Genomic DNA, 26,136 nt, shown 5'->3' with positions numbered 1-26,136 from the left:
GAAGCGCTCCTAAAAGGACGCTGCTGGATGGATTTGGGCGCTTTGGTTGAATGCTAGGGAATTTAGGCTCAGCCCCAGTTGATTTAGGATCTGTCCCGCAATTTGCAGGCGGATTCCGCCGTTCCGCGCTGGATTTATGAGGGAACGCAGAGCGCTCCGAGGAGCGGGCAGATCTGCTGTCAACAAGATTGGCGGCGCAGCTTCAGTAGTCGAGGATGTCCTCAATTATCCCCAGCAGGTGATCCTTGGACAGGCGGGCGTTGGCCTCCCACAGCCGCTCAGCCGCAGCCACCTTGGCCACCAAGTCCTTGGGGACAGTGGGGAACTTCTTCTCGGTCCCCTCCAGGGCGGCCTCGGTGTCCCTGAGCAGGCGCTGCAGCTCTCGGGGGAACGCGGTGGCTTCGCCACACGCGGCCACCAAGCGCTCCAGCAGCTCCAGGGCCGCCCACACCCGCTCTCTCACCATGGTGGCCCTTGTTTCCTCACTGGCAGCCTCCATGGCCTCTCTCCTCACTGGGGATTCAGGCCCGGCCACCACCTCAGCCCCCTCCTCCCTGTCCAGGCCCTGACCCAGCTCCATCATGTGTTCCTCAGCCTTCCCATCACGGGCAGCCTTGGCCTGCCGCTCCCTGAACTCGGTGATGAATGCCTCAGTGACCACCTTCCTGCAGGTGTTATGGAGCTTGGTGGCTGTCCTGGCCACCTGGCCCCAGCGGTTCACAAGCACAGCCACCCACCCCTGCCACTCGCTGGCCACCATTGTCACACGGTAAATTAGGCGTAGTGTAATGTAAAAGCCTGCCCAGAACAGAGATGGCGGAACTGCTTCTGGCGAAATCTCGCGAGATTTGCAAAAAAGGCGGGAAAATGGGCCTGAAAGAGGCGTATTCAAGATGGTGGCGGCATCTGAGGGGAGCCACGGAGCCTTTGCTGGTGTGAGAAACGCAAGTCACTTTTTAAAAAAAAATATAATTTAATCGTGATAAAATGGTATAAAATTATCCACAGGCATCAGGTTGCCACCTCCGTGTTCTCAAAAATGTCCCCTGAGTGACGTCAATTCCCATCAGGATTTGGGACATTAGTGTCAAATACTGCACGGGGAAGGGCGAGGTGACAGCAGTGATGTCCCTGATTATGTCACTGCCATTATGATGTCATGACAGTGACATCATCATCCCTGCAGCAGATTTGGGATGTCCTCAATGGCTCTTTGGCACCGCTTGGCCACCTCATAGGCACTGGGCCTGGCATGGCCACCCTTGCTATACAAGTCGAGGAAGTCCTCAATTATCCCCAGCAGGTGATCCTTGGCCAGGCGGGCGTTGGCCTCCCACAGCCGCTCGGCCTCGCCCACCTTGGCCACCAAGTCCTCGGGGACATCAGGGGATGCCTCACTTGTCCCCTCCAGGGCGGTCTTGGTGTCCCCGAGCAGGCGCTGCAGCTCCCGGGGGAACGCGGTGGCTTCGTCACACACGGCCACCAAGCGCTGCAGAGGCCCCAGGGCTGTCCACACCCATTGTCTCTCCCCGACACCCATTGGTGCCTCACTGACAGCCAGCAGGGACTTGAAGACTGCAGTATCAGCTGCCACCTTGGCCCCCTTCCCCCCACCCATGGCCAGACCCAGCCCCACCATGTGTCCTATACCTGTCCCATAACAGACAGCCTTCTCCTGCTGTTCCCTGAACTCGGTGGTCATTGCCTCAGTGGCCGCCTTGCTCCAGGTGTCACGGAGCTCGGTGGCCTTCCTGGTCACCTGGGCCCACCTGTCCACAAGCACAGACGCCGACTGATGCCACTCGCTGGCTGCCATTGCCACGTCATCCCGGCTGGTCCCTGGGGTGCTCTTGTAGGCAGCCAGGGCCCGGCTCAGGGAGGTGACAGGGCCGCCATCATCATCATCGGTGACAATGTGGCGCCTCCAGGTGTCCTCATTGGGCTGCAGTGTCACCCGCAGCTCCTCAGTGAATGCCTCCAGGTCCCTCTTCAGGCCCTTTGGGGACTCGAGCATCATCTCCACCTCCTGCGTGGGCAGGGTGGCCAGCAGCTCAACCAGGGTGGCCACCACGGTGACCTGTGGCTGCAGCAGGGCTGGGGACAGCTGGGGAGGGGACAAGGGAGGTGTCAGGGACCTGGTGGCACTTGTGGCCCCATGCGGTGGCCCTAAGTGCTCTCAAGGGGTCCCATTGGTCCCCTCCATCCCTTTGTCAGCCTCTTGTCCCCACTGCCACCCCTGCCAGCCCCCTTGTTCCCTCTCCCCCTGTGTCCCCTCCCCATCCAGCATCCTCTCTGGACCACCCCCCGCCCCACCCCTGTCTCACCTCTTGGGGCTCCGTGCTCACTGGGGACACCTTGGGGACGCTCTGGGCACGCTCCAGGGGTTGAAGGAGCCTTGGGATGTCCTCAATGACTCTTAGGCAAAGCTTGGACACACCACGGGCACAGGGCCGGGCACGGGGCCTGGCACGGGGCCTGGCACGGCCACCCTTGCTATAGAAGTCGAGGAAGTCGTCAACTGCCCCCAGCAGGTGATCCTTGGCCAGGTGGGCGTTGGCCTCCCACAGCCGCTCGGCCTCGGCCACCTTGGCCACCAAGCCCTCGGGGACATTGGGGGACGCCTCATTTGTCTCCTCCAGGGCGACCCTGGTGTCCCAGATGAGGCACTGCATCTCCCTGGGGAACGCAGTGGCTTCGTCACACGCGGCCACCAAGCGCTCCAGCAGCCCCAGGGCCGCCTCCAGCCGCTGTCTCACCCTTCTTGCCTCGCTGGCAGCCTCCATGGCCTCTTCCCTCTCCTGGGCTCTCTGACCAGCCGCCACCTTGGCCCCTTCCTCCCCAGCCAGGGCCTGAGCCAGTTCCACGCTGTGTTCCTGAGGTGTCCCATCACGGGCAGCCTGGGCCTGCAGCTCCCTGGCCATGGTAGTGGCCGCCTCAGTGACTGCCACCATGCAGGTGTCACGGAGCTCGGTGGCCTTCCTGGCCAGCTGGGCCCAGCTCTTCTCAAGTGCAGCCAGCGACCACTGCCACTCTTTGGCCGCCCTTGCCACACTGTCCTGGGTGGTCCGTGGGGTGCTCTTGAAGGCGGCCAGGGCCCGGCTCAGGGAGGTGACAGGGTCATCATCATCATCGGTGACAATGTGGCGCCTCCAGGTGTCCTCAGTGGGCTGCAGTGTCACCCGCAGCTCCTCAGTGAATGCCTCCAGGTCCCTGTTCAGGCCCTTTGAGGACTCGAGCATCGTCTCCTCCCGCGTGGGCAGGGTGGTCAGCAGCTCACCCAGGGTGGCCACCACGGTGACCTGTGGCTGCAGCAGGGTCGGGGACAGCTGAGGAGGGGACAGCAAAGGTGTCAGGGACCTGGTGGCACTTGTGGCCCCATGCGGTGGCCCTAAGTGCTGTCAAGGGGTCCCATTGGTCCCCTCCATCCCTTTGTCAGCCTCTTGTCCCCACAGCCACCCTGCCAGCCCCTGTGTCCCCTCCCCATCCAGCATCCTCTCTGGCCCACCCCCCGCCCCACCCCTGTCGCACCTCTTGGGGCTCCGTGCTCACTGGGGACACCTTGGGGACGCTCTGGGCACGCTCCAGGGGTTGAAGGAGCCTTGAGATGTCCTCAATGGCTCTTTGGCACCACTTGGGCACACCACGGGCACGGGGCCTGGCACGGCCACCCTTTCTATAGTAGTCGAGGAAGTCGTGAACTGCCCCCAGCAGGTGATCCTTGGCCAGGCGGGCGTTGGCCTCCCACAGCCACTCGGCCTCGGCCACCTTGGCCACCAAGTCCTCGGGGACAGTGGGGAATTTCTTCTTTGTCCCCTCCAGGGCGGTCTTGGTGTCCCCGAGCAGGCGCTGCAGCTCCCGGGGGAACGCGGTGGCTTCGTCACACGCGGCCACCAAGCGCTCCAGCAGCCCCTGGGCCGCCCACACCCGCTGTCTCACCATGGTGGCCACTATTGTCTCACTGGTGGCCACCATGGCCTCTGAGAATTCAGTCCTGGCCGCCGCCTTGGCCCCCTCCTCCCCACCCAGGGCCTGACCCAGCCCCACCATGTGTCCTTTAGCTGTCCCATAATGGACAGCCTTCTCCTGCAGCTCCCCAAACTGGGCGGTGAGTGCCTCAGTGGCCACCTTGCTCCAAGTGTCACGGAGCTCGGTGGCTTTCCTGGCCAGCTCGGCCCAGCTGTCCACGAGCACAGACACCGACCACTGCCACTTCCTGGCCGCCATTGCCACACGGTCCTGGGTGTCCGTGGGGTGCTCGTGTAGGCAGCCAGGGCCTGGCTCAGGGAGGTGACAGGGTCATCATCATCATCGGTGACAATGCGGTGCCTCCACGAGTCATCAATGCAGTGCAGGGTGACCCAGAGCTCCTTGGTGAATTCCTCCAGGTCCCGGTACAGGCGCTTTGGGCACTCGAGCAGCGTCTCCTCCTCCCGTGTGGGCAGGGTGGCCAGCAGCTCGCCCAGGGTGGCCACCACGGTGACCTGTGGCTGCAGCAGGGCCGGGGACAGCTGGGGAGGGGACAGCAAAGGTGTCAGGGACTTCATGGCACTTGTGGTGTCCTGTGGTGGACTGCTGCACCCGAGGGTTCCCCTTTGTGCCCCTCCCTGGAGGGCTCTGCTGTCCGTCTGTCCCTCCCTCGTTCCCTCTGCCACTTCCCTCGTAGCTTCTGCCACCCTTCTGCTGTCCCCTCCACCACCCCGCGCCAGTCCCCGGTCCCCTCCCCGTCCCATCGCACCTCTTTGGGCTCCATGGTCACTGGGTACACCTTGGGGACACCTTGGGAGGCTCTGGTGGCGAAGGAGCCGCGGCACCAGCGCCGGTCCCGGCCCAGAATCGGCCCCCGGGAACGGCGCCAAGAAAAGGCGGAGCCGCCTCAGGAAGGACGGGAAGGGGCTGGGCGCCCGCCCTTTCCAGTATTGCCCTTACCCATGGAAGCTCCAGGATCTGGACGCTTTGGCTCAATCACAGGGGATTTAGGATCCATCCCCAGTGGGTATAGGCTCAGTCCTGCCATTTCCAGGCGGATTCCGCCGTTCCCGGCCGGATTAATGAGGGAACGCGGAGCGCTCCGAGGAGCGGACAGAGCTGCCCTCATGCAAGACGTCGGCGCAGCCTCACGCCAGAGACGGGCACTTAGCGCTGGTTGAGGGAACGCGGAGCGCTCCTGGGAGACGCTGCCGGGTGGATTTGGGCGCTTTGGTTGAATCCCAGGGGATTTAGGATCCATCCCCAGTGGATTTAAGCTCAGTCCCGGCATTTCCAGGCGGATTCCGCCGTTCCCGGCGGGATTTATGAGGGAACGCGGAGCGCTCTGAGGACCGAGCGGAACTGCCCTCACCCAAGATGGCGGCGCAGCCTCACGCCATAGACGGGCAGTTTGCGGTGGTTGAGCCTGGGGAGCGCTCCTGGGCGACGCTGCTGAGTGGATTTGGGCGCTTTGGTTGAATGTCAGGGATTTAGGCTCCCTTCCGCCGTTTCCAGGCGGATTCCGCCGTTTCTGGCCGGATGTATGAGGGAACGCGGAACGCTCTGAGGAGCTGGCGGAACTGCCCTCACCAAGATGGCGGCGCTGCTTCCGGGAAAGAGCAGGAGCTGTCCTGGCTCTCTTTAGAGGGCCCAGGGGTCCTGCAGGGTTTTAGGCCGAGTTTGGGGGGATTTCGGCGGAATCATGGGGGGATTTAGGCTGAATTTGGGGGATTTAAGTGGAGTTTGGAATCCCCGTTGCTATGCCCACCTGTGGGAGCACATCCAGGACCGGGCGGAAGTGCCCTAACTCAAGATGGCGGCGCAGCCTCACCCCAGAGGCGGGCAGTTGCGGTTTTTGAGCCTGGGGAGCGCTCCTGGGGGACGCTGCTGGGTGGATTTGGGCGCCTTGGTTGAACCCAGAGGATTTAGGCTCCATCCCGCCATTTCTAGGCGGATTCCGCCTTTCCAAGCCGGATTTATGAGGGAACGCGGAGCCCTCTGAGGAGCGGGAGGAACTGCCCTGAATAAAGATGGCGGCAAAGCTGGAGCACGGCTCAATCAGAAGCCGCGCCTGGCAGAAGTACTGGCGGAAGTTCTCCCCGCGGCGGCGTCGGCAGCCGCTTCCGGCGGACACGCGGTGCATTGTGGTCCCGGTGGGGCCCAGCGGCGGCGGAGGAGCGGGGCCGAGGCCGCGGGGGGGGGGCGCGGCCCCGGGGGGGGGCGGGGCGGGAATTTGGGGCGCCGAGGGAGCCCCGGGACCCCCCCCGGCAGCGCGGGATGGGCGACAGCGACCGCGGTCAGCACCGGGAGCGGCGGGAGCGGGGAGCGGGGGGGAGGCGGTGAGGGTGGGTTGGGGATGGTCCTGAGGATGTTGGGGGGATCCTGAGGGGATGTGAGGGGTCATGAGAGGATTTCTGGGGGATCATGAGGGAGAACTGAGGGTCCTGAGGGACAACTGAGGATCCTGAGGGAAACTGGGGGTCCTGAGGGGAAACTGGGGGTCCTGAGGGGATTTGGAGGGGTAGTGAGGGAGAATTGGAGGTCCTGAGGATGTTCGGGGGTCGTGAGGGGATGTGGAGGATCTTGAGGCGGTTTGGGGGGATCGTGAGGGAGAACTGAGGGTCCTGAGGGGATTTGGGGGGTTCGTGAGGGGGTTTGGGCAGGTGTGAGGGAGAATTGGGAGTCCTGAGGGGATGTGAGGGGTCATGAGAGGATTTGGGGGGGATCTGAGGAGATTTGGGGGTTTTGGAGGGTTCTGAGGAGGTTTGGGGGTCCTGAGGGAATTTGGGGGGGTCCTGAGGGGGTTTGGGCGGGTGTGAGGGAGAACTGAGGGTCCTAAGGGGATCTGGGGGTCCTGAGGGGATGTGAGGGGTCATGAGAGGATTTGGGGGCATCTGAGAAGATTTGAGAGGTTTTGGAGAGTTCTGAGGGGGTTTGGGGGTTCCTGAGGGAGAATTGAGGGTCCTGAAGGGAAACTGGGGGTCCTGAGGGGATGTAGAAGGTCCTGAGGGGATTTGGGGTGTCGTGAGAGAGAATTTGGGGTTCTGAGGGGATTTGGGGGGATTCTGAGGGGGTTTGGGGGGTCATGAGGGGATTTTGGGTGTCCTGAGGGGTTTGGCGAGTTCTGAGGGAGAACTGGGGGTCCTGAGGAGAATTGGGGTTCTGAGGGGACACTGGGGATCCTGAGGGGATGTGAGGGGTCATCATGAGCAGATTTAGGGAATCCTGAGGGGATTTTGGGGGTCCTGAGGGGGTTTGGGGGGTCCTGAGGGGATTTCTGGGGGGTCGTGAGGTGATTTTGGGGATCGTGAGGGAGAACTGGGTGTCCTGAGGAGATCTGGGGGGTCATGAGAGGATTTGAGGAATCCTGAGGGGTTTTTGGGGGTCCTGAGGGTATTTGGGGGGTCCTGAGGAGATTTGGGGGGGTCCTGAGGGGATGTGAGGGATTTTGGGGGGGGTCATGAGGGAGAATGGGGGTTCCCGAGGGGGTTTTGGGGGTCGTGAGGTGATGGGAAGGGTTGTGAGGGGATTTTTGGGAGGGGAGAGGCAGAACTGGGGTCCTGAGGGAGAATTGGGGTCTGAGGGGGGACTGGGGGTCCTGAGGGGATGTGAGGGGTCATGAGTGGATTTGGGGAATCCTGAGGGGATTTTGGAGGGGTCCTGAGGGAGAATTGGGGTCATGAGGGGATTTTGGGGGATCCTGATGGAATTTTGGGGGTCCTGACAGAATTTTGGGGAGTCCTGAGGGGATTTTGGGGGTTGTGAGGGGATTTTGGAGGGTCCAGAGAGGTTTTTGGGGAGGTCCAGAGGGAGAATTGGGGTCATGAGGGGATTTTTGGGGGGATCCTGATGCAATTTTGGGGGTCGTGAGGGGATTTTGGGGGTCGTGAGGGGATTTTGGGGGGGTCCAGAGGGAGAATTTGGATCATGAGGTGATTTTGCAGGGTCCTTGACTGGATTTGGGGGCTCATTACTGAATTTTGGGGCGTCTGGGCTGATTTTGGGGGAGTTTGGGCATCCTGAGTGGATTTGAGGCAATTTTGGGGGATTTGGGGTCATTTTGGGGTCCCTGATGGGATTTTGGGGTAATTTTGGGGTCCCTGATGAGATTTTGGGGTAATTTTGGAGTTCCTACCCTGATTTTGGGGCAATTTTGGGGTCATTTCAGGGTCCCTGACTGAAGTTTGGGTTTTTTGGGGGTATTTTGAGGTAATTTTGTGATCCCTGCCCTAATTTTGAGGATTCCAGATGGAATTTTGGGGTCCACAATGGGATTTCAGGGTCCCTGACCAGATTCAGGGGGGAATTTGGGGTAAATTTGGGGTCCCTGATGGGATTTTGAGGTGATTTTGGGGTCCCTGCCCTGATTTTGATGATTCCTGATAAGATTTTGGGGTCTTTTAGGGTAATTTTAGGGTCTAGGATGGGATTTTGGGGGTCCCTGAATATATTTTGTGCTATTTTGGTGTAATTTTGGGGTATCTCAGTGTAATTTTGGGGTTCCTGATGGGATTTTGGGGTTCCTGATGAGATTTTTGAGGTATTTTGATGCAATTTTGGGTATTTTGATGCAATTTGAAGCTTTTTGGTTCAATTTTGGGTATTTGGATGCAGTTTTGGGGGGTTTTGCTGCAATTTCGGGGTGGTTTGCTTCAATTTTGGGGCGATTTGCTGCAATTTGGGGCTATTTTGATTTAATTTGGGGCATTTTGTTGTAATTTTGGGTTATTTTGGTCCAATTTGGGGCATTTTGCTGCAACTTGGGGTGTTTTGATGCAATTTTGGGGAATTTTGTTCAATTTTGGGCAATTTTGTTCAATTTGGGGCTCTTTTGCTGCTGTTTTTTTAGTATTTTGATGCAATTTTGGGCTATTTTGCTGCAATTTTGGGTATTTTTGTTCCATTTTGGGCTACTTTGATGCAATTTTGGGCTATTTTGCTTCAATTTTGGGCTATTGTGCTGTAATTTTGTGCTATTTTGGTTCAATTTGTGGCACTTTGCTGTAATTTTGGGCTATTTTTGTTCAATTTTGGGCTCTTCTGCTGCAATTTTGGGGTTCCTGACAGGATTTTGGGGTGATTTGCTGCAATTTTGGGCCATTTCAATGGGATTTTCTCGCGTTTTGCTGCAATTTTGGGCTGCTTTGGTCAATTTTGGGGGTCCCTAAGTTCAATTTTTTGGGGTGTCTCATTGAAGACTGCTGGAGCCCCGACAGCTCGAGCTGCAATTTTGGGGTGATTTGATCAATTTTGGGCTGATTTGCTGCAATTTTGGGCTGATTTGATCAATTTTGGGCTGATTTGCTGCAATTTTGGGCTGATTTGATCAGTTTTGGGCTGATTTGATCAATTTTTGGGGTGATTTAATCAATTTTTGGGGTCTCTCTTTGCAGACTGCCGCAGCCCCGACAGCTCGAGCTGCAATTTTGGGCTGATTTGATCAATTTTGGGGTTCCTAAGTTCAGTTTTTGGGGTGATTTGATCACTTTTGGGCTGATTTGATGCAATTTTTGGGGTGATTTAATCAATTTTGGGGTCTCTCGTTGCAGACTGCGGCAGCCCCGACAGCTCGAGCTGCAATTTTGGGCTGATTTGATCAATTTTTGGGGTGATTTAATCAATTTTTGGGGTCTCTCTTTGCAGACTGCCGCAGCCCCGACAGCTCGAGCTGCAATTTTGGGCTGATTTGCTCAATTTTGGGTTCCTAGGTTCAATTTTTGGGGTGATTTGATCAATTTTGGGGTTCCTAAGTTCAATTTTGGGCTGATTTGCTGCAATTTTTGGGCTGATTTGATCAATTTTTGGGTCTCTCGTTGCAGACTGCCGCAGCCCCGACAGCTCGAGCTGCAGTTTTGGGCTGATTTGATCAATTATGGGCTGATTTGATGCAATTTTGGGCTGATTTGATCAATTTGGGGTTCCCAAGTTCAATTTTTGGGCTGATTTGATCAGTTTTGGGGTGATTTGATGCAATTTTTGGGGTGATTTGATCAATTTTTGGGTCTCTCGTTGCAGACTGCCGCAGCCCCGACAGCTCGAGCTGCAATCTTGGGCTGATTTGATCAATTTTGGGTTCCCAAGTTCAATTTTGGGCTGATTTGATCAATTTGGGGCTGTTTTGATCAGTATTGAGGTTCCTAAGTTCAATTTTTGGGGTGATTTGATCAATTTTGGGGTGATTTGCTGCAATTTTGGGGTTCCTAAGTTCAATTTTGGGCTGATTTGATCAATTTTGGGGTTCCTAATTTCAATTTTGGGCTGATTGATCAATTTTAGGGTTCCTAAGTTCAATTTTTGGGGTGATTTGATCAATTTTGGGGTTCCTAAGTTCAATTTTGGGCTGATTTGATCAATTTTTGGGGTGATTTGATCACTTTTGGGCTGATTTGCTGCAATTTTGGGCTGATTTGATCAATTTTTGGGTCTCTCGTTTCAGACTGCCGCAGCCCCGACAGCTCGAGCTGCAGTTTTGGGCTGATTTGATCAATTTTGGGCTGATTTGATCAATTTTGGGGTTCCTAAGTTCAGTTTTTGGGTGATTTAATCAATTTTGGGGTGATTTGATCAATTTTGGGCTGATTTAATCAATTTTTGGGGTGATTTAATCAATTTTTGGGGTTCCTAAGTTCAATTTTTGGGCTGATTTGATCAATTTTTGGGGTGATTTAATCAATTTTTGGGGTTCCTAAGTTCAATTTTGGGGTGATTTGATCAATTTTTGGGGTCTCTCTTTGCAGACTGCCACAGCCCCGACAGCTCAAGCTGCAATTTTGGGCTGATTTGATCAATTTTGGGCTGATTTGATCAATTTTGGGGTTCCAAAGTTCAGTTTTTGGGCTGATTTGATCAATTTTTGGGCTGATTTGATCACTTTTGGGCTGATTTGATGCAATTTTTGGGCTGATTTGATCAATTTTGGGGTCTCTCGTTGCAGACTGCCGCAGCCCCGACAGCTCGAGCGCCGCCTCCCCTCCCCCCCCCGCCCCTCCCCCCATGGGGTCCCCGCCCCTGGGCCCCTCCCCCGCCCTGGGGGGGGCTCTGGGGTCCCCCCCGGCCCTGGGGGGGGCTCTGGGCTCCCCCTTCCCCCGTCATCAGCTCCTCCATGGGGTCCCCCCAAAACCTCGCCTACGGCACCGGCAGCGGCGCGCAGGTGAGAGACTGTAATGGGGAAAATTAGGGGAAAAAATGGGGGAATAATGGGAAATAATGGGGGAAAAATGGGGGAATAATGGGAAAAAAATAGGGGAAAAATGGGGAATAATGGGAGAAATGATGGAGAAAAAATGGGGGAATAATGGAGAACAATGGGGGAAATAATGGGGAATAATTGGGAAAATAATGGGGGAATAATGGGGCAAAAATAACGGGAAAAAACGGGGGGACAATGGGGGAAATAATGGGGAAAAATGGGGGAAAATGGGGGAAAAATGGGGAAAAATTGGGAAATAATTGGGGGAAAATGGGGGGAAAAAAAGGGAAAATAATGGGAAAAATGGGGGGAATAACGGGGAAAATTATGGGGGAATAATGGGTGAATAAGGGGGAAAAAATGGGGGAAAAATGGGGGAATAATGGGGAAATAAAGGGGGAAAATTGGGAAAAATGGGGAAATAATGGGGGAAAAATAACGGGAAAAAATGGGGGGACAATGGGGGAAATAATGGGGAATAATGGGGGAAATAATGGGGGGAAATTGGGAAATAATGGGGGAATAATGGGGGAAAAATAACGGGAAAAAATGGGGGGGCAATGGGGGAATAATGGGGGAAATAATTGCGGAAAATTAGGGGAAATAATGGGGGAAAAATTTGGGAAAAAAATGGGGGAAATAATGGGGTAAAAATGGGGGAAAAATAACGGGGAAAAATTGGGAAATAATGGGGGGAAAAATAACGGGAAAAAATGGGGGGACAATGGGGGAAATAATGGGAAAGAATGGGGGGAATAATGGGTGAACAATGGGGGAATAATGGGGAAAATAATGGGGAAATAATGGGGGAAAAATTTGGGAAAAAATGGGGGAATAACGGGAAAAATAACGGGAAAAAATGGGGGGACAATGGGGAAAAAATGGGAAAGTAATGGGAAAAAAATGAGGGAAAAAATGGGGAAAAATGGGGGAAATAATGGGGAAATAGTGGGGGAATAATGGAGAACAATGGGGAAATAATGGGGAAAAAATGGGAAATAATGGGGGAAATAATAGGGGAAATAGCAAGAAAAAATGGGGGGAAATGGGGGAAATAATGGGAAAAGATGGGGGAAAATAGGGGAAAAATGGGAAAAAACAGGTGAATAATGGGGAAAAAATTGGGAAAGAATGGGGGAAAGAATGGGGGAAATAAAGGGTAAAAATGGGGAATAATGGAGGACAATGGGGAAAATAATGGGGGAATAATGGGGAAAAAATGGGGGAAAAATGGGAAAAAATTGGGGCAATAATGGGGGAAAATGGGGGAAAAAAGGGAAAATAATGGGGAAAATGAGGTAAAATATTGGGGAAAAATGGGGGAAATAATGGGGGAAAAATTGGGAAAAATGGGGGAATAATGGGGGAATAATGGGAAAAAATTGGGGGAAAAATGGGGAAAATACTGGGGGAATATTGGGGGAATAATGGGGGAAAAATTGGGAAAAATAATGGGAAAAAATGGGGGGACAATGGGGGAAATAATGGGGGAATAATGGGGAAATAATGGCGGAAAAATGGGGGAATAATGGGGAATAATGGGAAAAAATTGGGGGGAAAATGGGGAAAAATGGGGAAAATACTGGGGGAATAATGGGGGCATAATGGGGAATACTGGGGAAATAATGGGGGGAAATTGGGAAAAAATGGAAAAAAATGGGGGAATAATGGAGAACAATTGGGGGAAATAATGGGGAATAATGGGAGAAATAATAGGGGAAATAGCAAGAAAAAATGGGGGGAAAATGGGGAAAATAATGGGAAAAGATGGGGGAAAATAGGGGAAAAATGGTAAAAAATTGGGGGAAAAATGGGGAAAATACTGGGGGAATAATGGGGAAATAATGGGGGAAAAATTTGGGAAAAAATGGGGGAATAACGGGGGAAAAATAACGGGAAAAAATGGGGGGACAATGGGGGAAATAATGGGGGAATAATGGGGAAAATAAGGGGAAAAATGGGGGAATAATGGGGGAAAAATAATGGGAAAAAATGGGGGGACAATGGGGAAAACATGGGGGAAAAATGGGGGAATAGTGGAGAACAATGGGGGATATAATGGGGAAATAATGGGAAATAATGGGGGAAATAATAGGGGAAATAACAAGAAAAAATGGGGGAAATAATGGGGTAATAATGGGGGAAATAAAGGGAAAAAAGGGAAAATAAAGGGGGAAAATAGGGGGAATAATGAGGGAATAATGGGGAAACAATGGGGAATATAACAGGAAAAAGTAGGGAAAAAATGGGGAAAATAATGGGGGGGAAATGAGGAAATAACGGGAAAAAATAAGGGAATAATGGGGGAAAAATTGGGAAATAATGGGGAAAAATGGGAAAAAAATAGGGGAACAATGGGGAAAAATTGGGAAATAATGGGGAAAAATGGAGGAAAATAAAGGGAAAAAAGGGGAAAATGAAGGGGGAAATGGGGAATAACGGGGAAAATAATGGGGAAAATAATGGGAGAAAAAATGGGGATTAATGGGGAAAATGGGGAAATAATGGGGAAAAATGGGGAAAATTGGGAAAAAATGGAAAAAAATGGGGGAATAATGGAGAACAATGGAGGAAATAATGGGTAAAAAATGGAAATAATGGGGGAAATAATAGGAGAAATAACCAGAAAAAAATGGGGGAAATAATGGGGTAATAATGGGGGGGAAATAATGGGAAAAGATGGGGGAAAAAGGGGAAAAATGGGAAAAAATAAGTAAATAATGGGGAAAATAACAGGAAAAACTGGGGAAAAATTTGGGAAAGAATGGGGGAATAATGGGGGAAATAATGGGGAATAATTGGGGAAATAAAGAGTAAAGATGGGGAAATAAAGGGGAAAAAATGGGGGTAATAATGGGGAAAAAATGGGGAAAAATTGGGAATCAATGGGGGAATAATGGGGAAAAAATGGGAAAGAAATGGGAAAAATTGGGGGGAAAATGGGGAAATAATGGGGGAAATAATGTGGGAATAATGGGGGAAATAACGAGAAAAAATGGGGGGAAAACGGGGGAAAAAATGGGGGGGAAATAGGGGAAAAATGGGAAAAATAGGTGAATAATGGGGAAATAATGGGGAAAGTAATGGGGAATAATGGGGGAAAAATGGAGAAAAATGGAGAAAAAAAGGGAAAATAATGGGAATAATGGGGAAAATAACGGGAAAAATAAGGGAAAATAATGGGGAAAGAATGGGGAAATAATGGGGGGATTTTGGGGATAATAATGGGATTTTGGGGGATAACAATGGGAATTTTGGGGGAAATAATGGGACTTTAGGGGAAAATGTGGAATTTTGGGGGGAAATAATGGGATTTTGGGGGGAAAATGGGAGTTTTGGGGAAATAATGGCATTTTGGGGGGGAATAATGGGATTTGGGGGGCAATAATGGGATTTTTGGGGGAATAATGGGATTTTAGGGAAATAATGGGATTTCGGGGGAAAATAATGGGATTTTGGGAAAATGTGGGATTTTGGGGGAAATAATGGGATTTTGGGAGGAATAATGAGAGTTTTGGAAAAATAATAGGATTTTGGGGGTAAATAATGGGATTTGAGGAGAAATAATGGGATTTGGGGGAACTAATGGGATTTTGGGGGGAAATAATGGGATTTTGGGGGTGAATAATGGGAATTTTGGGAGAAATAATGGGGGTTTGGGGGAACTAATGGGATTTTGGGGGTAAATAATGGGATTTTGGGTGGAAAAATGTGGGTTTTTTTGGCAAAAAATGTTAATTTGGTGGGAAAAAACCAGATTTTTGTGGGAAAATTTGGGATTTTCAGGGAGCAAACCTCTGGGATTTTGGGGCAGAAATGGGATTTTGTTGCATTTTCCCAAATTTGGAATTTTCCACCGCAGCTGGCGCCGGCGGTGGGGCTGGCGCTGCCCCCCGGGGGCGCCCCCGAGGACGTGAAGCCCCCGCTGGGAATCCGGGCAGCCCAAAACTGCGGCGGGGCCGGGAAACGGCTCTGCGCCATCTGCGGGGACAGGAGCTCAGGTCTGGGCTGAAAAATGGGGATTTTGGGAAAAAATGGGGAAAAAATGGGAAAAATGGGGAAAAAATGGGGAAAAAATGGGATTTACTGGGGAAAAAATGGGATTTATGGGGCCAAAAATGGGGATTTGGGGCTGGGAAACGGCTGTGCGCCATCTGCGGGGACAGGAGCTCAGGTTTGGGCTGAAAAACGGGGATTTTGGGAAAAAACGGGGGAAAAATGGGCAATAAATGGGGAAAAATGGGGAAAAAATGGGATTTACTGGGGAAAAAATGGAGAAAAATGGGGATTTGGGGTTGGAAACGGCTGTGCGCCATCTGCGGGGACAGGAGCTCAGGTCTGGGCTGAAAAATGGGGATTTTGGGAAAAAATGGGGAAAAAATTGGGGAAAATGGGATTTATGGGGGAAAAAATGGGAAAAAAATGGGGAAAAAATGGGAAAAAATGGGGATTTGGGGCTGGGAAACGGCTGTGCGCCATCTGCGGGGACAGGAGCTCAGGTCTGGGCTGAAAAAACGGGGATTTTGGGAAAAAATGGGGAAAAATGGGAAAAAATGGGGAAAATGGGCAATAAATGGGGAAAAAATGGGGAAAAAATGGGATTTATTGGGGAAAAATGGGGGAAAAATGGGGATTTGGGGCTGGGAAATGGCTGTGTGCCATCTGCGGGGACAGGAGCTCGGGTCTGGGGGGAAAAATGGGGATTTTGGGCAAAAACGGGGAAAAAATGGGGAAAAATGGGGAAAAATGGGGAAAAAATGGGATTTACTGGGAAAAAATGGGGAAAAATGGGGATTTGGGGCTGGGAAACGGCTGTGCGCCATCTGCGGGGACAGGAGCTCAGGGTTGGGGGGAAAAATGCGGATTTTGGGAAAAAATGGGATTTATGGGGGCAAAAATGGGGAAAAATGGGCAATAAATGGGGAAAAATGGGAAAAAATGGGATTTATTGGGAAAAAATGGAGAAAAATGGGGATTTGGGGCCGGGAAACGGCTGTGCGCCATCTGCGGGGACAGGAGCTCAGGTTTGGGCTGAAAAACCCTGATTTTGGGAAAAAACGGGAAAAAATGGGAAAAAATGGGGAAAATGGGCAATAAATGGGGAAAAAATGGGAAAAAATGGGATTTATTGGGGAAAAAATGGGGAAAAATGGGGATTTGGGGCTGGGAAACGGCTGTGTGCCATCTGCGGGGACAGGAGCTCAGGTTTGGGCTGAAAAATGGGGAATTTGGGAAAAAATGGGCAAAAAATGGGGAAAAATGGGGAAAAAAAGGGATTTATGGGGACAAAAATGGGGATTTGGGGCTGGGAAACGGCTGTGTGCCATCTGCGGGGACAGGAGCTCGGGTTTGGGCTGAAAAACCCAAATTTTGGGGAAAAACGGGGAAAAAATGGGCAAAAATGGGAATTACAGTGAAAAAATGGGGAAAAATGGGACTTATTGAGGAAAAAATGGGGGAAAATGGGGATTTGGGGCCGGGAAACGGCTGTGCGCCATCTGCGGGGACAGGAGCTCAGGTTTGGGGGGAAAAATGGGGATTTTGGGCAAAAACGGGGAAAAAATGGGGAAAAAAGGGATTTATGGGGGAAAAATTTTGGGAAAAAATGGGAAAAAAATGGGGAAAAAAATGGGAAAAAATGGAGATTTGGGGCTGGGAAACGGCTGTGCGCCATCTGCGGGGACAGGAGCTCAGGGTTGGGGAGGAAAAACCCCGATTTTGGTGGGAAAAATGGGGAAAAAATTGGGATTTATAGCAAAAAAAACTGGGATTTTGGGCTAAAAAGTTGGAAATTTATGGGCAAAAATGTGAATTTTGGGGGGAAAAATGGGGGAAAAATGGGAATTTAGGGAGCGCCATCTGTGGGGACAGGAGCTCAGGTTATGGGGGGGAAATGGAGATTTTGGGCAAAAACAAGGAAAAAATTGGGGAAAAAATGGGGAAAAAATGGGATTTATTGGGAATAATGGGGAAAAAAAGGGAATCTGGGGCTGGGAAACGGCTGTGCGCCATCTGTGGGGACAGGAGCTCAGGTTTGGGGGGAAAAACCCCGATTTTGGGAAAAAATGGGGAAAAATTGGGGAAAAAATGGGACAAATTCTGGGTCAATTTGGAGCTGTTTTTTGCCGTTTCTGGGCCAAATTTCACCATTTCTGGGCCAATTTTTGCCATTTTGGGCTGATTTCAGTCCCAGTTTTTTGGGATTTTATCCCAAGTTCCCTAAAAATTCCCAATTGCAGGCAAGCACTGCAGGCTCTCCAGCTGTGAGGGCTGCAAGGGCTCCTTGGGGCTCCTTGGGCCAATTCTGGGTGGGTTTTGGTCAATTTTGGGCCAATTTTTGCCGTTTCTGCGCCAATTTTTGCCATTTTCACCCCAATTTTTCCCATTTTTTCACCAATTTTTTTTGGAATTCCCACAAATTCCATGAACATTCCCAATTCCAGGAAACCATTCCAGAATTCTGAGCTGCAGGTGCATTTTGGGTCAGTTCTGGGTCACTTTGGGGTGGATTTTGCCCAATTTCTGTCAATTCTGGGCCGATTTTTGCCATTTTCACCCCAACTTTTGCCATTTTTGTCCCAATTTTTTGGGATTTCCCTCAAATTCCATAAAAATTCCCAATCCAGGAAAACACTCCAGGATTCCAAGCTGCAGGTGGATTTTGGGTCAGTTCTGGGTGGATTTTGGGTGGATTTTCCTCAGTTTCGAGCCGATTTTCGCCGTTTCTGGGCCAATTTTTGCTGCAATTTTTGCCATTTCTGCCGGAATTTCACCCAAAATTCCCAATTCCAGGCAAGCACTGCAGGGTCTCCAGCTGTGAGGGCTGCAAGGGCTCCTTGGGGCACTTGGGTCAGTTCTGAGTGGATTTTGGGTGGATTTTCCTCAATTTTGGGCCGATTTTCGCCGTTTCTGGGCTGATTTTGGCACCGATTTTTCCCATTTTTGGCAGAATTTCACCCAAAATTCCCAATTCCAGGCCAGCACTACGGCGTGTCGAGCTGTGAGGGCTGCAAGGGCTCTTTGGGGCAGTTCTGGGTGGATTTTGCTCAATTTTGGGCCGTTTTTCACCATTTCTGGGCCAATTTTTGCCATTTCTTGACCGATTTTGGCACCGATTTTTCCCATTTCTGCCGGAATTTCACCCAAATTTCCCCAATTCCAGGAAAGCACTGCGGGGTCTTCAGCTGTGAGGGCTGCAAGGGCTCCTTGGGGCACTTTGGTGCAGTTCTGGGTGCATTTTGGGTGGATTTTCCTCAATTTTGAGCCATTTTTCACCGTTTCTGGGCCGATTTTTGCCATTTCTTGACCGATTTTGGCACCGATTTTTCCCATTTCTGCCGGAATTTCACCCAAATTCCCAATTGCAGGCAAGCACTGCAGGGTCTCCAGCTGTGAGGGCTGCAAGGGCTCCTCGGGGCACTTTGGGGCAATTCTGGGTGGATTTTGCTCAATTTTGGGCTGATTTCACCGTTTCTGGGCCGATTTTTGCCATTTCTTGACCAATTTTGGCACCAATTTTTCCCATTTCTGCCGGAATTTCACCCAAAATTCCCAATTCCAGGCAAGCACTACGGCGTGTCCAGCTGTGAGGGCTGCAAGGGCTCCTTGGGGCAGTTCTGAGTGGATTTTGGGTGGATTTTCCTCAATTTTGGGCCGTTTTGCGCCATTTCTGGGCCGTTTTTCACCATTTCTGAGCTGATTTTCGCCATTTCTGGGCCAATTTTGGCACCGATTTTTCCCATTTCTGCCGGAATTTCACCCAAATTTCCCCAATTCCAGGCAAGCACTGCGGGGTCTCCAGCTGTGAGGGCTGCAAGGGCTCTTTGGGGGCACTTTGGGGCAATTCTGGGTGGATCTTCCACAATTTTGGGCCGATTTTCGCCATTTCTGGGCCGTTTTTCACCATTTCTGGGCCAATTTTCGCTCCGATTTTTCCCATTTTTGCCGGAATTTCACCCAAAATTCCCAATTGCAGGCAAGCACTACGGCGTGTCCAGCTGCGAGGGCTGCAAGGGCTCCTTGGGGCAGTTCTGAGTGGATTTTGGGTGGATTTTCCTCAATTTTGGGCCGTTTTTTCGCCATTTTCTGGGCCGTTTTTCACCATTTCTGGGCCAATTTTCGCTCCGATTTTTCCCATTTCTGCCGGAATTTCACCCAAATTTCCCGATTCCAGGCAAGCACTACGGCGTGTCCAGCTGCGAGGGCTGCAAGGGCTTCTTCAAGCGCACGATCCGCAAGGACCTGACGTACACGTGCCGCGACAACCGCGAGTGCGTGGGGTGGACAAGCGGCAGCGCAACCGCTGCCAGTACTGCCGCTACCAGAAGTGCCTGGCCACGGGCATGAAACGCGAGGGTGAGACTGGGACGGACTGGGACAAACTGGGAGGGACTGGGAGAGGGGTTTGGGGTGAAAATGAGGGAATTTGGGGAAAAAAACGGGGAAAAAATCGGCCAAAATTTGGGGTTTTGGGAGTGAAAATTGGGGTTTTTGGAGGTGAAATGGGTGGGAAATGGAGATTGGGGGATACTGGGATGGACTGGGACAGACTGGGATAAACTGGGAGGGACTGGGACAAACTGGGAGCGGGGTTTGGGTGAAAAAATGGGGAAAAAAGGGCAAAAAACGGGGAAAAAATCGGCCAAAATTTGGGGTTTGGGCGTGAAAATAGCGAGGAAATGGCGGCAAATGGGGATTGGGGATACTGGGATGGACTGGGAGGGACTGGGACAAACTGGGACAAACTGGGAGGCCATTTTTTTCACCATTTCCCCCCATTTTTGGTCATTTTCCCACCATTTTCTGCCAAATTTTCCCCCTTTTTTTCCCATTTTTTCCCACTTCCTGCCATTTTCTTCACTGGTTTTTGCCTTTTTTTTTTGTCCGTTTTCCCCCATTTTTCCACCCTTTTCCCACCTTTTTTCCCATTTTCCCACTGTTCCCATCCCAAATTTGGGATTTCCTCTCTTGGATTTTGGGTTTTCTCAGAGCTCTCATCCCGTTTTTCCCATATTTTTGCCATTTTTTACCCTTTTTTTCCCATTTTCACCATTTTTTCACCTTTTCTTTTTCCGATTTTTCCCAATTCTCACAAGTTCTCATTTTTCCCAGCTTGGATTTGGAGATTCCCATCCAAAATTTGGATTTTTCCTGATCTCCCATCCCATTTTTCCAATTTTTTTCCTTGTTTTTCACAGTTTTTTTCAGTTTTTTCAATTTTTTTTTCTAATTTTTCACTTTTTTCCCCTATTTTCCCAATTTTCCCATTTTTCCTGTTGTTCCCATCCCAATTTTGGGGTTTTCCACTCTTCCCATCCCATTTTCCCCCATTTTTTCATCATTTTTTTCCATTTTCCTGCCATTTTTCCTGTATTTTCTCATTTTTCCCATTTTCCCAATTTTTCCCATCTTTTCCCCATTTTTCCACCGTTTTTCCCATTTTTCCCATTTACACAAATTTTCCTCTTGTTCCCATTGCTCCTATCCCATTTTCCACATTTTTCCCACTTTCCTCCCCATTTTTTCCATTTTTCCCCCTTTTTTCAATTTTTCCCATTTTCCCTTTTATTGCCATCCCAAATTTTGATTTTTCTGCACCTCCATCTCATTATCCCAATTTTTTCCCCATTTTGTTCATATTTTCCCCATTTTTTCTCCATTTTCTCCCCATTTTTCCCATTTTTTCACCGTTTTTCCCATCCCATTTTCCCCACATTCCCCCCGCCCTTTATTCCCCATTTTTCCCATTCTCTTCACTGGTTTTTGCCATTCTTTCATCTGGTTTTCCCCATTTTTTCTCCATTTTTCCCCATTTCTTGCCATTTCCTTCACTGGTTTTTGCCTTTTTTCTTTGCCTGTTTTTCCCCATTTTTTCCCATTTTTTGCCATTTTTTCACCTTTTTTCCCCATTTTTCACCACTTTTCCCATTTTTTGCCCATTTATTCCCATGTCTTCTCCATTTTCCCCCCATTTTTTTTGTTGTTCCCATCCCATTTTCCCCACATTTGCCCCCCTTTTGTTTCCCATTTCTTGCTATTTTCTTCACTGCTTTTTGCCTTTGTTCTTTGCCCATTTTTCCCCATTTTTTCACCATTTTTGCCATTTTTTCACCACTTTTCCCATTTTTTCACTGCTTTTCCCCATTTTTCCTGTTGTTCCCATCCCATTTTACCCACATTTCCCCCCCTTTTTTTTTCCCATTTCTTGCCATTTTCTTCACTGATTTTTACAATTTTTTTGTCCATTTTTTGCCATTTTTTTCCCATTTTTCCCATTTTCCCCCATTTTTGTCCCCCCAGTGGTGCAGGAAGAGCGGCAGCGGGGCAAGGACAAGGAGGGGACGGTGATTTCAGAGTCACCCCAAATTTGGGGGCTCCCATCCCAAATTTACCCCGTTTTTTGCCATTTTTTTGCTGTTTTTCCCCATTTTTTCCCATTTTTTCACTGTTTTTCCCCCATTTTTGCCCCCTCAGCGGTGCAGGAGGAGCGGCAGCGGGGCAAGGACAAGGAGGGCGACGGCGATTTTGGGGTGGCCCCAAATTTGGGGGCTCCCATCCCAAATTTCCCCCATTTTTTCCCCATTTTCCCCCATTTTTTCTCCATTTTTCCCATTTCCCCCATTTTTTCCCATTTTTCCATTTTTTCCCCATTTTTTCGGTAGTTCCACTTCCAAATTTGGGTTTTTCCACTGTTCCCATCCCATTTTTCCACATTTTTTCCTCATTTTTTGCCATTTTTCCACCATTTTTCTCTATTGTTTTACCTTTCCCCCCATTTCCCCATTTCCCCCATTTTTCCCCATTTTCCCACCATTTTTCCCCATTTTTCCCCATTTTCCCCATTTTCACAAATTTTCCTCTTCTTCCCATTGCTCCCATCCCATTTCCCGCATTTTTTCCCACTTTCCTCCCCATTTTTCCCCGTTTTTTCACAATTTTTCCCATTTTTCCGCATTTTTTCCCATTTTTTCCCCATTTTTCCCATTTTTTCACCGTTTTCCCCCATTTTTCTCTCCCCCCCAGCGGTGCAGGAGGAGCGGCAGCGGGGCAAGGACAAGGAGGGCGACGGCGATTTCGGGGTCACCCCAAATCTGGGGGCTCCCATCCCAAATTTCCCCCCATTTTTTCACCATTTTTCCCATTTTTTCCCATTTTTTCCCCATTTTTCCCATTTTTTCACCGTTTTTCCCCATTTTTGCCCCCTCAGCGGTGCAGGAGGAGCGGCAGCGGGGCAAGGACAAGGAGGGGGACGGCGATTTCGGGGTGGCCCCAAATCTGGGGGCTCCCATCCCAAATTTCCCCCATTTTTTCCCCATTTTTCCCCCATTTTTTCCCATTTTTTCCCCATTTTTTCCCATTTTTTCACCATTTTTCCTCATTTTTCTGTCCCCCAGCAGTGCAGGAGGAGCGGCAGCGGGGCAAGGACAAGGAGGGGACGGCGATTTCGGGGTGGCCCCAAATCTGGGGGCTCCCATCCCAAATTTACCCCATTTTTTCACCATTTTTCCCATTTTTTCCCAATTTTTCCCCGTTTTTTTCCCATTTTTTCACCGTTTTTCCCCATTTTTCCGTTCCCTCAGCGGTGCAGGAGGAGCGGCAGCGGGGCAAGGACAAGGAAGGGGATGGAGATTTCGGGGTCACCCCAAATCTGGGGGCTCCCATCCCAAATTTCCCCCATTTTTTCCCATTTTTCCCATTTTTTCACCGTTTTTTTCCCATTTTTTCACCGTTTTTCCCCATTTTTCCGTTCCCTCAGCGGTGCAGGAGGAGCGGCAGCGGGGCAAGGACAAGGAAGGGGATGGAGATTTCGGGGTGGCCCCCAACGAGGAGATGCCGGTGGAGAAACTTCTGGAAGCCGAGCTCGCCGTCGAGCCCAAGAGCGACGACGGCGCCGGCCCCGGCGGAGCCTCCGTGAGTGAAAAATTCACAAATTTTGGGGGAAATTTCCTCAATTTTGGGGATTTTGGGTGAGGGGAGAGAAGCCCTGGGAGGAAATCCCAAAATGCCCCGAAATTCCTGGAGAAATCGGCGAAAATTCCACCAAAATTGGTGAAAATTCCCATTGGATTGATAAACAATTTCCTTCAAAATTCTGGGAAAAATTCTTGAAAATTTTCTCCAAAAATTCCTCCAAAATTCGGGCAAAAATCCTCGAAAAATTTCCTCAAAAATTTGGGCAAAAATCTTTGAAAGTTTCCTCCAAAATCCTTCAAAAATTCTGACAAAAATCCTCGGGAATTTTCCCCAAAATTCCTCAAAAGTTTCACCAAAACCTTGAAAATTTCCTCAAAACTTCCACCAAAATATTTGAAAATTTTGGCAAAAATCCCCAAAGATTTTCCCCAAATTCCGCAGAATTCCCATCAAAATCTTCAGAAATTCCCCCAAGAATTAAAAAAAATTCTGGCAAAAATCCTCGAAAATTCTTTAAAAATCTTTCAAAATTCTGGCAAAAATCCTTTAAAATTTCCTCCAAGATCCCCAAACAATTCCTCAGATTTTTTTCCTCTAAAATCCTTGAAAATTTCCCCAAAATTCTGGAAAAAAACCCCAAAAAATTCCCCCAATTCCTTGAAATTTCAGGCAAAAAAAAAAAAAACATTGGAAAAATTCCCCCAAAATCCCAAAAATTCCTCCAAAATCTTTCAAATTTTTGGAAAATATCTTTGAAAATTTCCTCCAAAATCCTCCAAAGAGACCCCAAAATTTCAGGATTTTCTCCCAATTTTCTCCATTTTTGGGTGGATTTTCCCCATTTTTTGTCCATTTTTCACCGGGTTTTTTCTGGAATTTTCCCCTTGGGAATTCTGGGCTGGGTTTGGAATTCTGGGAATGTTGGGGGGGGTCTCAATTTACCCCAAAATTTGAGATTTTTCCCCAATTTTAGTCCAATTTTCTCCATTTTTGGGCCGTTTTTTCCCCTTTTCTTGGCCGATTTTGGGGTGGATTTTCCCCATTTTGGGTGAAATTTCCCCATTTTTGGGCGGATTTTCCCCATTTTTTGTCCAATTCTCTCCACGATTTTTCCAGAATTTTCCTCTTGGGAATTCTGGGCTGGGTTTGGAATTCTGGGAATATGGGAGGCGTCTCAATTTACCTCAAAATTCGGGATTTTCCCCCAATTTGTTCCATTTTTTTGGGCTGATTTTTGGGCAGATTTTCCCCATTTTTAGGTCAAATTTCCCCATTTTTGGTCCAGTTTTCCCCGGGTTTTTTCTGGAACGTTCCCCCTCAGGAGCTCTGGCCTGGGTTTGCAATGGTGGGAGTGTTGGGGGGGTCTCAATTTACCCCAAAATTTGGGATTTTTCCCCATTTTTAGTCCAATTTTGGGCCATTTTTTCCCCATTTCTGGGCCGATTTTCAGGCGGATTTTCCCCATTTTTGGGTGGATTTCCCCATTTTTTGTCCATTTCTCACTGGGTTTTTCCGGAACGTTCCTCCTCAGGAGCTTGGGGCTGGTTTGGGCCAGTGGGAGTGTCGGGGGAAGTCTCAATTTACCCCAAAACCCCCCAAAAGAGGCTTCAAAATTTGGGATTTTCCCCCAGTTTCTTCCATTTCTGGGCCGATTTTTGGGTGGATTTTCCCCATTTTCGGGCGGATTTTCCCCATTTTTTGTCCATTTCTCGCCGGGTTTTTTCCGGAACGTTCCCCCTCAGGAGCTCTGGGCTGGGTTTGGGCCGGTGGGAGTGTCAGGGGGGTCTCAATTTGCCCCAAAATTTGGGATTTTTTTCCCCCATTTTCCCCATTTTTTGTCCATTTTTGGGCCGTTTTTTCCTCATTTCTGGGCCCATTTTCAGGCGGATTTTCTCCATTTTTGGTCCAGTTTTCCCCGGGTTTTTTCCGGAACGTTCTCCTCAGGAGCTCAGGGCTGGGTTTGGGATGGTGGGAATGTCGGGGGGGGTGGGGGGGGGGGGTCTCAATTTGTCCGAAAATTTGGGATTTTCTACCAGTTTTCCCCCATTTCTGGCCCCATTTTGGGCTGTTCTTTCCTGATTTTCGGGCCGTTTTTCCCCATTTCTGGGCGGATTTTCCCCGTTTTTTGTCCATTTCTCGCCGGGTTTTTTCCGGAATGTTCCCCCTCAGGAGCTCTGGGCTGGGTTTGGGTCGATGGGAGTGTCGGGGGGGTTTCAATTTGCCCCAAAATTTGGGATTTTTCCCCAATTTTCCCCCATTTCTGGGCTGATTTTCGGGCCGTTTTTCCCCATTTTCGGGCGGATTTTCCCCATTTTTGGGCCATTTTTCCCCGGGTTTTTTCCGGAACGTTCCCCCTCAGGAGCTCTGGGCTGGGTTTGGGATGGTGGGAGTGTCGGGGGGGGTCTCAATTTGCCCCAAAATTTGGGATTTTCCCCCAATTTTCCCCATTTCTGGCCCCATTTTGGGCTGTTCTTTCCTGATTTTCGGGCCGTTTTTCCCCATTTTCGGGTGAATTTTCCTCATTTTTGATCCATTTTTCACTGGGTTTTTTCTGGAATTTTCCCCTCAGGAGCTCTGGCCTGGGTTTGGGATGGTGGGAGTGTCAGGGGGGGTCTCAGTTTGCCCCGAAAATTTTGGATTTTTCCCCATTTTCAGTCCAATTTTCTCCATTTTTGGGCTGTTTTTCCCCCATTTCCTGGCCAATTTTCAGGCGGATTTTCCCCATTTTCGGGTGAATTTTCCCCATTTTTGGTCCATTTTCGCCGGGTTTTTTCCGTAACATTCCCCTGAGGATCTCTGGGCTGGGTTTGGGCCGGTGGGAGTGTCAGGGAGGGGTCTCAATTTGCCCCAAAATTTGGGATTTTCCCCCAATTTTCCCCCATTTTTTCTCCATTTTGGGGCCATTTTTTCCTCATTTCTGGGCCCATTTTCGGGCAGATTTTCCCCATTTTTGGGCGGATTTTCCCCATTTTTGGGCCGTTTCTCACCAGGTTTTTTCCGGAACGTTCCCCCTCAGGAGCTCTGGGCTGGGTTTGGGCCGGTGGGAGTGTCAGGGGGTCTCAATTTGA

At 50.1% G+C, this 26,136-nt stretch overlaps 2 protein-coding genes across 3 annotated transcripts; one reads left to right on the top strand and one right to left on the bottom strand.

Annotated features, from left to right (window-relative positions):
* Positions 1 to 720: 720 nt before the first annotated feature.
* On the bottom strand, positions 721 to 5,545 carry LOC134432952 (uncharacterized). 2 transcript variants are annotated; one of them, XM_063181816.1, is made up of 4 exons: positions 4,927 to 5,545; positions 3,529 to 4,508; positions 2,325 to 3,326; positions 721 to 2,104 (listed from the first exon to the last, which is right to left on the bottom strand). In XM_063181816.1, exons 2-4 carry the CDS (start codon positions 4,222 to 4,224, stop codon positions 1,175 to 1,177), a joined length of 2,628 nt encoding a protein of 875 aa, XP_063037886.1. In that variant the 5' UTR covers positions 4,225 to 4,508; positions 4,927 to 5,545; the 3' UTR covers positions 721 to 1,174. The 2 variants fall into 2 exon arrangements, with proteins under 2 accessions (XP_063037886.1, XP_063037887.1); XM_063181817.1 differs by lacking the exon at positions 4,927 to 5,545 and adding an exon at positions 4,736 to 4,843.
* Positions 5,546 to 10,960: 5,415 nt separating this feature from the next.
* LOC134432948 (retinoic acid receptor RXR-beta-like) lies at positions 10,961 to 23,238 on the top strand. The gene is given in 5 exon segments (XM_063181810.1): positions 10,961 to 11,116; positions 15,018 to 15,156; positions 19,329 to 19,432; positions 19,435 to 19,510; positions 22,911 to 23,238. Coding segments are annotated over 5 exon segments (582 nt in total). The 5' UTR covers positions 10,961 to 11,068; the 3' UTR covers positions 23,126 to 23,238.
* Positions 23,239 to 26,136: the final 2,898 nt, after the last annotated feature.

Source organism: Melospiza melodia (assembly GCF_035770615.1).
Source record: "Melospiza melodia melodia isolate bMelMel2 chromosome 7 unlocalized genomic scaffold, bMelMel2.pri SUPER_7_unloc_4, whole genome shotgun sequence".
NCBI lineage: Eukaryota > Metazoa > Chordata > Aves > Passeriformes > Passerellidae > Melospiza > Melospiza melodia.
The sequence above is the reverse complement of the archived record's forward strand: the minus strand, read 5'-3'. Positions and strand labels throughout refer to the sequence as shown.

Bases quoted from the DNA above. Each gene is read 5' to 3' on its own strand.
- LOC134432952 (XM_063181816.1), bottom strand. From the start codon at position 4,224: ATGGCGGCCAGGAAGTGGCAGTGGTCGGTGTCTGTGCTCGTGGACAGC. The intron at 3,327-3,528 runs GTGCGACAGGGG...TCCCCTCCTCAG, and splicing joins TGAGCACGGAGCCCCAAGAG to CTGTCCCCGACCCTGCTGCA. The intron at 2,105-2,324 runs GTGAGACAGGGG...TCCCCTCCCCAG, and splicing joins TGAGCACGGAGCCCCAAGAG to CTGTCCCCAGCCCTGCTGCA.